We start from the raw sequence: 12,628 nt of genomic DNA, 5'->3' as shown, positions 1-12,628 counted from the left end.
TCGACTTCCGTCTTCCCCACTGAGCGCGGCCGCTGCCGCCCACGTGGCCCCCGCTACGTCACATCCGGCCCTTGCGAGTCGGGGCTGGGAACCCGCGCGATGAAGTGCGTATTTGTCACTGTAGGGACCACCAGCTTTGACGACCTCATTGCGCGTGTCTCGGCGCACGACACTCTGCAAGTGAGTGGGGGAGGCGGGCGTGCGGGCGCGTGGCGGCTTCCTTCGCCGCTCGCCGCCGCTAGCCCTACCACTAGCCTCGGTAACCTTGCCTGACCGCAGCTCTCGGGAAGAAGCCCCACAGCTCTACCTCAGGTGCCGCCGCCCCTTTTCAGGCTCCGCCCTGCGCTCGGCTGGGCCCTCCTCCTGCTCTCCCTCTCCTCAGCGTCTTCCGCCTCCTCATCCCGCTTTCCCGCCGCCCTCTAGGCGGCTCCTCCCCGTTCTTTCTCCGGCTCCTCCTTTCTCCGGCTTTTCCCTTCCGACTCTCCGCCTCTCCTGCCTCGGGCTTCGCCCCTCCTTCCCGCTGCTCCGCCTCTTCAAGTGGGGCTTCTCCGGTCCGGGCCACCCTCCAGCTGTTGCTCCGTCCGGTTCGGGGTCGCGTGGTCGGTGTCGGGCACCTCCGCGCGCTCGGCCCCGCCTATCCCGGCCCGGCTTGGCTCGGCTCATTCCGGCCGGTCCCAGTCAGCGCGCCGTCGCCGCTCTACACTCGCCGCGCTCCGGCGAGCCCGCCGCGCCTCGCGGTCTCCTCAGGGGCTCTCGAGTCGGGCGTCCTCCGGCTGCGGCGGCTCTTCCTGGCCAGTGGTTCGCGCAGCTTCAGACCTGAGGCAAATTGGGGCCGTTTCTTCGTCTCCCCTCTAGTTTCTGACGCCCTTTTCAGGGTCTCGCCTGGTCTTCTGCCTGTGGCGTGGCCAGTCCTCTCAACGGCTTGGTGAGCAGGGTCGCGTAAATCTTACCGATAGGACTTGTGAGGTACCTTGTTGGGGCCCGGTACGGGGGCAGAGCGTCGTTCTGGAAAAGTAAGATTGGCTGCAGGTAGATTCTGTGGCCCGCGCTCCGGTCTGAACACGGACTTTAGGGTTGTTTTTATAGTAGCTTGTTTAAAAGTCCCGCTTTTTCTTTCTTTCTCCCCCCCCCCCTTTTCAGATCTTCAAGAGCCTCGGCTACAACCGACTTGTCCTTCAGATAGGTAGAGGAAAGGTGGTACCTGAACCATTCAGTACTGAGTCATTTGCTCTGGATGTTTACAGGTACAAGGATTCATTGAAAGAAGATCTTCAGAAAGCGGATCTTGTTATTAGTCACGCAGGTAAAGTGCCTTAGAGTACCACGGTTTGGGTTTTGATAGTAAAAACAGAAACTTGAAATTTTCTGAGGTAAAGTAAAATGGCTAGGGTAAGGCACTGTAGCCCTTTTGAGTATAATACTTATTGGAACGTACCTATTGAGAACATTATTAGAGAGTTTATTATTTATGGGTGATACAAGGAAAGAAAATTAACAACATAGACCACATTTAAAGTAAGAAACTCCAAACACGGGCAAAATAATTTACCCAACGTTGTGCGTAAAGAGTTGTCAAATTTGAAATTAGTATTTGGGCTTAAAATTGCTTTGTGAGATTAAGAGTCACTTATGGTTTGTCTTTATGGACATTGGGGAGGGTATGTGCTTTGGTGAGTGCTGTGAAGTGTGTAAACCTGGTGATTCACAGACCTGTACCCCTGGGGATAAAAATATATGTTTATAAAAAATAAAAAATTAATAAAAAAAAAGAAAAATTAAAAAAAAATTGCAGGAATGTTCAGCCAGCTAATTGGTTGGATTGGACATGGAGAAATTGGCTTGGAAAGATTTTTTTTTATATTTTAAATGTATGAAATGAATGCAGTCAAAAGTATTCTTTAACCAGATGTTGTGGAAACCATTGCCTGTTCTTCAAAAACCATCCTGATCTAGTTAGACTACCACTACCTTCACAAGAACTATTTTTGGGGAGCTTTGCAATTTCGATTGCTGGGTAAGTGAGGGAGGAAGCTTCCTGGTTCTTAAGAGTGTAGTTTGAAGGGGGAGAAGTTATTAGAAATAAACATTACTAACACATTAGTGATTAGTAGCATATAGGGTAATATTTAACAGTTCTTGGTACCATTCTTTGTGCTTTGTGTGTATAAGTTATTGAATCCTCCCAGACTTACGAGCTGAGTATTATTAGTATTCCTGTTTTACAGATGAGGAAACAGACACAGATTAACTGTAACTTGTCCAATCAAGTTAGTAGATAAAAGTCTGGCGTTGGAGTCTAAAGTAGTCAACCAAAAATCCTTTGTCTACTTATCCATCTCCTCACTCTCATTTACTTTTTTAAGTTTTTTATTGTTTATTAAGATTTTATTTGAGACAGAGCATGAGCGGGAGGAAAGGGAGAGAAGGAGAAGCAGACTTCCCACCGAGTAGGGAGCCCAGGCAGCCCTAAGCAGGGCTCCATCCCTAGACCCCGAGATTGTGCCTTGAGACAAGCCAAAGGCAGCCCCTTAACTGACTGAGTGACCCAGGTGCCCTGGTCACCCCCATTTAAAATACCTAAAGAGTTTTAGATTTCAGAGTTGAATTGACCCAAATGTTGTATATATGCACATTTATGGAGATTAATTCTTGACATTTTGGGGATGGTACCTCACAGGCAGACTTTTAAGGATCGTCAGAATTTTAAAGATTTTACTTACTTGTTTGACAGAGGGAGAGAGATCAAGTAGGCAGAGAGGGGGAAGCAGGCTCCCTGCTGAGCAGAGAGCCTAGTGCGGGGCTCAGTCCCAGGACCCTGAGATCATGACCTGCGCCTGGCTCAACCCACTGAGCCACTCAGGCACCCTTGAACTTAAATCTTAATTGAATTCAAGGCTCATGCCCAGGGCATACTAGTGGAGGGCAAGTGGCAAAGCACTGAATCGTAGGTCATAATATTGTGGGCAGTGGTAAAGAATGTATTTTTCAAGTCAAGTTTATAACACATAGAGCAACTGATCACTACATTTTTCTGTCATTTGAATGTGTAATTAAAAGGCTGGGTTTGTAGTTCTGCCAGCTAAGTTCATCATCTTCATTTCTACCTATAAAGCTTGGTGGAGCACTTTAGGTCTTTTTTTTTTTTTAAACTATTAAACAATTTTGACCTAGGTGCAGGAAGCTGTTTGGAGACGCTGGAAAAAAGAAAGCCCCTTGTAGTGGTTGTAAACGAAAAGTTGATGAACAATCATCAGTTGGAATTGGCAAAGCAGCTGCACAAAGACGGGCATCTCTTCTACTGTACCTGCAGGTATACTACAGACTGATAATTTGACTTCTTACCTTAAATCCTCCTTAGCTGTTCTTACCCACTTACCTAACCTGTCTTTTGAACCTCTTACCTTCTGCTTATCAAATATACTTTGATTTTTCTCACCTGTGAAGCTCTCTTATTTGTCTTCCACTGTGAGTGGGATCTCCGTTCTATTTCTTTCTGTGTCTGTGCCTGCTTCATTTCATGTGAATATCTCTGTGTGTACGCATGTATGTAAGTTCCGTCTGGTGTGCAAGTCTGTGAGAATAAAATTTTTGAGTTCATTAGATTTTCATTATTTGAAGAGGGTATTTGCTTATTTTTTATAATTAAGGTTTTGCCTTTAGTAAATCCATTTGGATCCCTAAGTGAAATTTACTCACTCATTAATTAAACTACACCTAATATGTCATATGCATTGTTTTTAAATGCTATAGATACAGTGATAAACATGAGGTAAAGCCCCTGCTTTCATGATACTTAGATTCCAGTGGTGGGAGATAGAATGCTGCTCATAAATAAGTGATGGAAGATAATTTCATGTGGTGAAATGTGTTATGAAGGAAATAAGGCAGGGTGATATGATAGCTGGAAGTGAAGATTAATTAGATTGGTCAGGGAAAGCATGACTGAGTAATGACATTTGAGCTGAGACCTAAAAGACAAGAGCTAATCATGTGAAGCTCTAGAGGAAGAAGGAACAGCAGCAACTACAAAGGTCCTAGGTTAGGAACGAGCTTGGAGTTTGTTTTGTTTGAGGAGCAGAGGGAAGGTTAAGTGTGGCAGGAGTATGGCAAGCAAGGGAGAAGATAGTATAAGATGAGACTGGGTGGAGATAGTTCACATAAGAGTTGTGATTTTATTCTGTGTTTAGTGAGAAGCCATTAAAGTATTTTAAGCCAGAGGAATTACAATGGTAAGGAGTATTATTTTCTAGAAGTATATTCAAATTCAACAAGAACTGATCAACATCACTGTAGAAGGATGAAGAAAATTGCTGGTTGGTTTTCTATTCTTCTTGAGACATTAGAAGCTTGCCAAAGGGTCAGGTCAGTAATTCCCAATTATTTGACTTAAAAAGCTATCCTAGTTTGATGTTTTAAAAAGTAAAGACCTCATAAAAGTATTATAAAATACTTATTTTTATGTTTTAATAATTGAAATTAATTTTAAAGTGAAAAACCTTAAACTGGCTAGAACATAAAAAGTTTGTCTTTTAACTTCACTGCGTGTGTCTCTTATGCACTCAGTAAATACTTTTTCTTTCATTAAATATTTATTGAGCATCTGCGATGTGCCAGGCATTATTCTAGGTACTTGTCATGTATTGGTGAACAAAACCAACAATTCCTGTTCTCATTGAGCGGGGAGGCAAGTTCATTGATTGCTTCAGGGACAATTATTGATGTCCTAATCCCTGTATGAGATTGGAGGAGAGAAAATACCAGGGTGGCAGTGCAACACAGAAGCCATTATTAAAAGTATTGTGAATCTGGAGAAGCTTGGTAGTAAACATTATGTAGGCTTCAGATAATGGGTATAACTGTCCTTGGATAGTTGAGACTGTTAGGGTTTAACATTTTTAAATGAAGAATAAACTCCTCCTCCTAAAGCGGGCACACAAGTCAATTTTTCCAGACACTTTTAATGAGTATTTTTATTCGACATGTTAATTCAGCTTTGATTTTATGTCAGTACATTTAAAAGGAGAAAGCACTGATATCAGAAACATCCTGATTCTTTACTCAAGGTGAAAAGGAAGCTCTACAAGTCTCCCAATTTACTTTTTACAGTTTTAGAAGTCTTTCTCTTAATATTAATTTCAAGAAAGTCACACACATGAATGCTGTAAAGATCAGTAATTGGTTGTATTTTTATTTTAGGTATGTTATTTATTCCCCCAAATCTAGGCTAGGTAGCTGTATATCTTGTTCTAATTTAAGTGGCTGCTTTACTTAAATTTCTGAAGTAATACCTTTATGTCATGGTTTGGAATCTACTTCCAACATGCATGGTGATTGTATATTGCTTAATTATATATGGATTTATGATTTATGATTGTGAAATAACTTTTCTTTGCCAGTAATTTACTACCTTCATGCATGGTCCAGTAGTCTCCCCAGCTTACTGTTCTTGTCTGGCAGCTGTTACTTTTGTTTTTATTTATTCTGTTTTTATAAATTAATTTTGCTTCGGTTTATATCTGCTCAGTCCTGAGAAATGTTCAAGAGCCATGTGATCACATCTTTCATGAAATAGTATTTCTGTAATATTTCAGTTGACATGATATATAGTATGTGTTGAATTGGTATTGATAGGTACTACATAGTGCTATTCATAGTGCTTTAATCTTTGTACGTATGGTTGACCCTCGAACAACACAGATTTGAATGACATGGGTTCATTTATATGCGGATGTTTTTTCAGTACAGTATTGTAAATGTGCTTTCTTTATGATTTTCATAATGATGTTTTTTCTCCAGCTTACTGTATTAAGAATTACAATGCATAACATAATGTACAAAATGTATGTTAATTGACTCTATGTGAACAGTAAGGCTTCTGTGCAATAGTAGGCTATTTGTAGTTAAGGTGTGGGGGAGTCAGAAGTTGTATATAGATTTTCTTTCTTTTAAGATTTTTTATTTATTTGAGAGAGAGAGCACAAGTGGGAGGGAGGGGTAGAGGGAGAAGGAGACGCCGAATCCCTGCTAAGCTGGAGCCCAACATGGGGCTCCATCCCAGGACCCTGAGATCATGACCTGAGCCAAAGATAGATGCTTAACCTACTGAGCCACCCAGGTGCCCTTGCAAGTTGTATATGAATTTTCAATTGTGCAGATGGTTGGTTCCATTAACTCCACCTTGTTCAAGGGTCAACTATACCTAAAATAAAATTATATTAAAATTCACATGTACAGTTTGAGAAGCATCACAATATTTTTGGAAGTTAGATTCAGTCATCAAGTGGGCAGCAGATGAATTACAGGATTTTCTCCCTGTTACCTAATATTTTTCTTCTTTTGTTTTAGCACGCTTCCTGGGCTGTTACAGTCAATGGACTTATCAACACTGAAATGTTTTCCTCCTGGCCAGCCAGAAAAATTTTCTGCATTTTTGGATAAAGTTGTTGGATTACAAAAATAAACACTAATCTCTGAACACTTTAAAAACACCCCCCAAATCCAACCTATGGAATGTGGTTAAATCAAGTTAAATATATAGTATATATTTACAGATATAAATTAATAAACTTACACATCTGTAGAATGTACAGAAAATTTTAATGGTGTGAATGTTAGCTTTTGGGTCCAAATCCTTACTGCAATTTAGTAAATTCAGTAGATTTTACTTTATAGTTAGGTAAAATATGTAGTGAGCATTCACAGGTTTTATTCTAGAATCCCAAATTGATTTAGAAATCACAAAAAAAGATGAGTTAAATCTGGAAACTTTGACAAGAACCTCAAACGTAGTTATTAGTTTGGTGTTCCTTAGAATAAGAAAAATGAAGCAGTAACAAATTTGTAAAGGCATTTGAGAGTCAAGATCATTAGCTGTATAGTTTAAAGAACCAGTTTTTTAAAAAGCAGAAATGATGAGTTATGTTCTGTGAAATAAAACATTAAATAATTACCTTAAAAAGGTTAATTAAAGGTTAATAAGATTAAATATCAAGTCCATTGATTATGGTACTTGGAGAAATTTTAGTGGAGTAGATTTGTTCTCTTTCCTCTAAAATGCAAATAGAAAATGACAAAATAATCTTGTTCTATATCAAAGTTTTATTGGTTTGAAAAGAAGAAGTCAAAAAGGACTTAGGCTAATAGGACTTGATGTTATTTTTAAGGGCCCCTTCTCATAGCAGTGCTGAAACATTTATTGTAACAGTAATTTATAATTTATGTACTTATAAAATTAGTTTTCACTCTTCAGATATACTTTCCATAATATTCCAAAATGTTGGCTATTCTAAGCATTTTACTTGAGATGCTTTATATAATGTTTCTATAGATTTATTTTCCTGATTGTGTTTTACTTAGGTTAATATTAAATTATTAACTAGTAGTAGAAGGTGGTGGCTGAGAAATACTCTGGGTAGCAGGAGGAAGCCAGCTTGGATTAAAATTTTGCTGAGACTAATCTAACAAGTGAGTAATTTACATCTGCATAGTTGAGAATTCACAGCACCGGAATCCTAAATGTACATTAGTCTAATTGCTAATATTATATAGGAAATGCCCTTTTCCAATATATGGAGAGAATATCCTGGGCTCACTTACATGTTCTAATTTGAGAAAAATTGTGGCTTAAAATGTATTTTGATCACTTGGTTTTTAAGTCATGAAGGACTAACCACAGAATCAGAAACAAAGGGTCTGCTTAAACATCAGGCAACTGTGAAGTGGTATGAGACTGCAAATCCTCTGTTTTCTTTCTCACAAGAGTATATAGCCCTGACTCCATTATTTCATTTAGCAGAGACTTAAGTCAATGGTATCGTGTGTAGTGATACCCCTTAACTATATACCTCTGAAATATTTTTATCAGTTGTTCAGCTTAAAAAACCAGGGATCTCTCAGACTCAATTTGATTTGACAGGAATTCTTGGGATCATCTCATGCAATCCCATCATTTCATAGATGAAGAAGGCCAGAGGTTTGCAGTTGTCTATCAGCCTCTGACAGAGAGCTGCCACTGGAGAAGCAGCTTCTTGACTCCTGGTCTTATACTCTCTACCACACCATAATATATATTGTAAGCTTTTTGATTCTTCATAATTGTTTGTCTAGTATTTAGTTACTTCCTTCCAGGGAGAGTTTTGTTCATTTATTAGAAGTTGTTTACTTTAATAGGAATTTCACACTTAAATGGGTTTTTCTTTGGTGTTTGATAAACTTAGACTTAGAAACCTGTGATTCCTCAGTTTTTGGAATCTAGCAAAATTCCATGGGTAGGATTGATACTAGATTGAATAAAGGAAGACTTTAAGACTGAATTGTAGATTTTTGGAGTTGGAAGACAATTTTAAACATAATTAGTACAAACCATTTTTTTATAGATGAGGAAGAAGGCTAAGATAAATTAATTGCCAAATTTACCTGCTAATGGTCTTAGGAAAAATTAATGGTAATCAAGATTCTATTTGGAATAGTCGCTCTGAATGAAGTTTATTTGGTTTCATTGCATGGCAGGGCTTCAGGTTCTTGAAGTCAGTGGGTAAGTGGAATGTAGTTTATTTAGCAGTTTTCTGTTGGAGTTACTTAAATTTCCAGGGATAATCAAGCAAAAGAGTATTTTGAGAAATTGTGGTATCATGGATAGGTTCAAAGTTGGACAAATAATAGTAGAAAGTTGATTCTGGAGTACATGAAAAGTGATGTGGGGTTATAGGATGACCTTGGGAAGTAGGGAGTTCAGATGACTGCTTATGATTTGTGAGGAAAAAGCTGGAAGGATTTGGTGGGAGGTAAGAGTGCAACTGATGAACTTGATGTGGGATTTTGGAACCTTAAAAGGTATAGTTGAGTCTTGAACAATGTGGAGGGTTAGTGGTGCAAGACCTGTGCACAGTTGAAAATCCACATAAACATTTCGACTCCCAAAATATGGGACTAATATCCTGCTGTTGACTAGAAGCCTTACTGATCACAGACTGTCAATTAACACATATTTTGTATATTATGTGTATTATATACTATAATCTTAATAAAGTATGGAGAAAAGGAAATGTAAAGAAAATCAAGGAAGATACAGTTACAGTACTTTACTATATTATAAAAACAGTCTGTTTAGGTAGACCTGCACAGTTCAAATCCGTGTTGTTCAAGGGTCAGCTAGTCATTATTTGAAAGTACTGCCAAGTGTCTGATTTTAGACGCTTGAGAGTACTACTCTGCTTTTAAAGGTAAATCATGTAGATAAAAAGGGCAATATAAAAATGTACCACCACTTTGATAGATCGAGGAAGAGTTTTCTAAGACTAAAAAAAGGTCTAATTACTACATGTAATGTATTCATTTTTCTTGGCCCTTTATTATGGTATAAGCAGTTAATCAGTCTGATTTCACTCAAATTGCAAAATTTTCAGACCAAAAATCTGCATACAGTGTAAGAAGTGAAGTGTATGGGCAGACTATTTGAAACTGATTTGGGGAAAAGGTTTGGAATGGATGGTCCATATAGTTGTATACTAATCTGTTTTTTTGCTGTACAATACTATGTTTTTGTGGGGAAGTGGAAAATGAAAAATAATTAACACTTGTTACTTGCTTAGTATCTCTCATACTATTTAAAGCAGTTTAGGAGTTTCTGGGTGGCTCAGTCATTTAAGGGTCTACCTTCGGCTTAGGTCATGATCTCAGAGCCCTGAAATTGAGCCCCATGTCTGGCTCCCTGTTCAGCCGGGAGTCTGCTCTCCCTTTCCCTCTCCCTTACCCACTGCTTGTGCTCATTCTCACTTGCTCTCTCGAATAAATAAAAAATATTTTAAAAAGTTTACAGGTACGAAGTTACTTAATTTTTGCAATAACTTTATGAAGTAGTTACTATTCTTCCATTTTGTGGATGAGGAAACTGAGCTCAGCATCATGCAAAAAGGAAGTTTTATGTTACTTAAGTGTCCGATGGACTGGGAATTTTAATTGCTAGAATGCTGATTTCCACTGTGTTTCTTCCATCATTTATGGTGACAGGACAATATTTAAAGTCAAGACTATTCCAAGAAATTTTGATTGATAACCACAGATATATTTCAGTCTTTACATTGTTATTTTTAAAAGCATACTGAATGCTAATTAAAATCCATGTGGAGAAACTCCCAAATGGTTTGCCTGGTTGCAACTTACTTACTGTCTCTTTTTTCTCTAAATATTTTGGGTTCTATTTTTGGTCCTGTTCTCTTTATATATATTTTTTCTTATCATTTTCATTACTCTCAGAGATACCATTGATGCTCCTATCTATATTCCCTGACTCTTCGATTTGAGCTCCTGAATGTATTTCCAGTTACCTGAACTAAAATCTATTTCTCCTTCCATCCTTCTGAAATCCTTGCCTGTGTTGATGATATTATCATTTAGTCCTCTAGGCTTATATCTTTAACCCATTATATCTGATCAATCACCAGGTTCTCTTAGCTTTACTTTCTGAATATCTTGAGCCCATTTATTTGCTCACTTAGTCTTGTAACATAAATGTGTAATAAGCATCTACTTTTTGTATCAGCACTCAAGACATCGATTCCTGCTCCGGATGAACAGTCTAGTTGAGGAGGAACTGTCTTACTCATTGAATCCTCTGCCCATAGCACAGTAGGCTTTCCATAAATGATAAATGTACTTTTTCTCATTTTCTTGATTGGGATTAGGTCTTTAGGAAGCACTGTCATCTTGCACACAGTCATTATATAGAGTCTAGTATGTCTCTTGTTCAGAAGAAAGGTGACCATCACATTGGTGAAATTTGTAGGCTTAAATGTTCATAGGACTGTCATTAAAACAGTAATACTGATTGTATGTAATATCCTAATGCTATTTAAGTGTCTGTCAAATAAGGGAACCTATTGGGGATTTTTGGTAAAACATGTTAAAAATCAAGAAGTTTGTTAAAAGCAGTAGCTATAGTGTTTTCCAGTAAAAGATTACATGGAGAAAGATTTTTAAGATAACTACCAAACAATAATTTAATTCCTTCTTAAATGGTTTATTCCTTATGTGAATATTCTAGCACAGTCTTTATGCTGAATAGTTCTTTAAATTATAATTTTTGTAGGTGGCTATATAGAAGGTGAGCAAACCTAGCTTGCTTCAAACAGGAATTTCCTAAAGAATATGTGCTCCTTGACTGATAATATTGATTCTCAGAATATATTTAGGGTCTTTTATATCATTAAATACCATCTATTGTGGTATTTTTTAAAGATTTTTTAAAAAGATTTTATTTTTATTTATTTGACAGACAGACATCACAAGTAGGCAGAGAGGCAGGTGGAGAGAGGAGGAAGCAGGCTCCCTGCTGAGCAGAGAGCCCAATGTGGGGCTGTATCCCAGGACCCGGAGATCAGGACCTGAGCTGAAGGCAGAGGCTTAAACCACTGAGCCACCCAGCTACCCCTCTATTTTGGTATTTTACTTCTAGCTTTTTACTGTGTTAATTAATTAATTTTTTACCACAGCCAGACCAAACTTATTTTGACTGACACTGTCATTTTATTTTGATGGCTATATAGTCCTCCTACTTAAGGCAGTAGTATAACCCTTTTTGGGTCTTAGAACCCTTCAAAATTTCTAAAACTTGCCTCTCTCTCACCGACACACACATTTTGCAGTGAATTTCAGGGAGTTTTTACCAGGTACCCAGGCACCAGGTTAAGAATTTCCAGAATGGTTAGTTTAAGTATTTTCATTCCTCATTCATTGTTTATTAGTACTCTGGTGATAAGGAAGTCCTCTGATTAAATACATATAAATTTAGCAATTCCCAGTTTTATCACATAACAAATTAGAAACTTAACAAGTTTAACACCTGCCAAACACAATTTGAAATAAATTTTAATATTTATTAACTGTCTATAACCCATAATGTCTTATGTAGCACTATTTCTAATTGATAAATGGAACTAAATGGAATTTTTTTCATTTGTACTAATTCTAGGATATACTAGGTGAGGCTATTTGGAAAAGCAGTACAGTTCTGTACCTTGTTAACTGTCCAGTGTGTTTCTAATGATTTTGCTGAACTGTTGGAATGATGTCTGTGAGGCCATATATTGCATCTTCTTTACTGTTCATTTCTCTTTTTGTATAGAACATACTGGTTGTTTCTCCACTGCCAGTGTGCAGTGGGTTGATAGTACACTTCCCAAATTTAGGAGTGAAAAACATTCTTAAATCCTTGGCCTAAGTGATTTTCTGAATCTCCGTTTTCACATTTGTGAGTTAGTAAAGCTTATAATTTCCTTCATAGGTGATTTCTAAGACACAAGACCAATTATGTGACATGTTTGAAAATTAAAAGAATGTCACTGAAATAGTGCATTTTCTCGGTTTGAGTTTTTTGTTTTAAGAAGTAGGAGTAGAGGGGCACCTGGGTGGCTCAGTCTTTAAGGGGCTGCCTTTGGCTTGGGTGATCTGAGACCCACATTGGGCTCCCTGCTCTGCAGAAGGCCTGCTTTTCTCTCTCCCAGTCTCCCTCCTTGTGTTCCTGTTCTCGCTGTATCTCTGTCAAATAAATAAAATCTTAAAAAAAGGAAGTAGGAGTAGATTTAGATTTCCCTGGAATTCACAGTATATACTACTAAGTGATACAGAAAGC

The 12,628-nt window shown here is 38.2% G+C and overlaps 1 protein-coding gene across 1 annotated transcript in view; it reads left to right on the top strand.

The window, feature by feature from the left end:
- Nucleotides 1-54: 54 nt before the first annotated feature.
- The window catches only part of ALG13 (ALG13 UDP-N-acetylglucosaminyltransferase subunit), a 67,056-nt gene continuing 54,482 nt past the window's right edge, over nucleotides 55-12,628 (top strand). Inside the window, 3 exon segments of the mRNA XM_082716413.1 lie at nucleotides 55-180; nucleotides 1,141-1,303; nucleotides 3,172-3,310. Coding sequence (XP_082572539.1) covers nucleotides 100-180; nucleotides 1,141-1,303; nucleotides 3,172-3,310 — 383 coding nt within the window. The 5' untranslated portion in view covers nucleotides 55-99.

The sequence above is a fragment of the Mustela nivalis genome, assembly GCF_964662115.1.
Source record: "Mustela nivalis genome assembly, chromosome: X".
Lineage (NCBI taxonomy): Eukaryota > Metazoa > Chordata > Mammalia > Carnivora > Mustelidae > Mustela > Mustela nivalis.
This window is presented reverse-complemented; position numbering and strand designations above follow the sequence as displayed.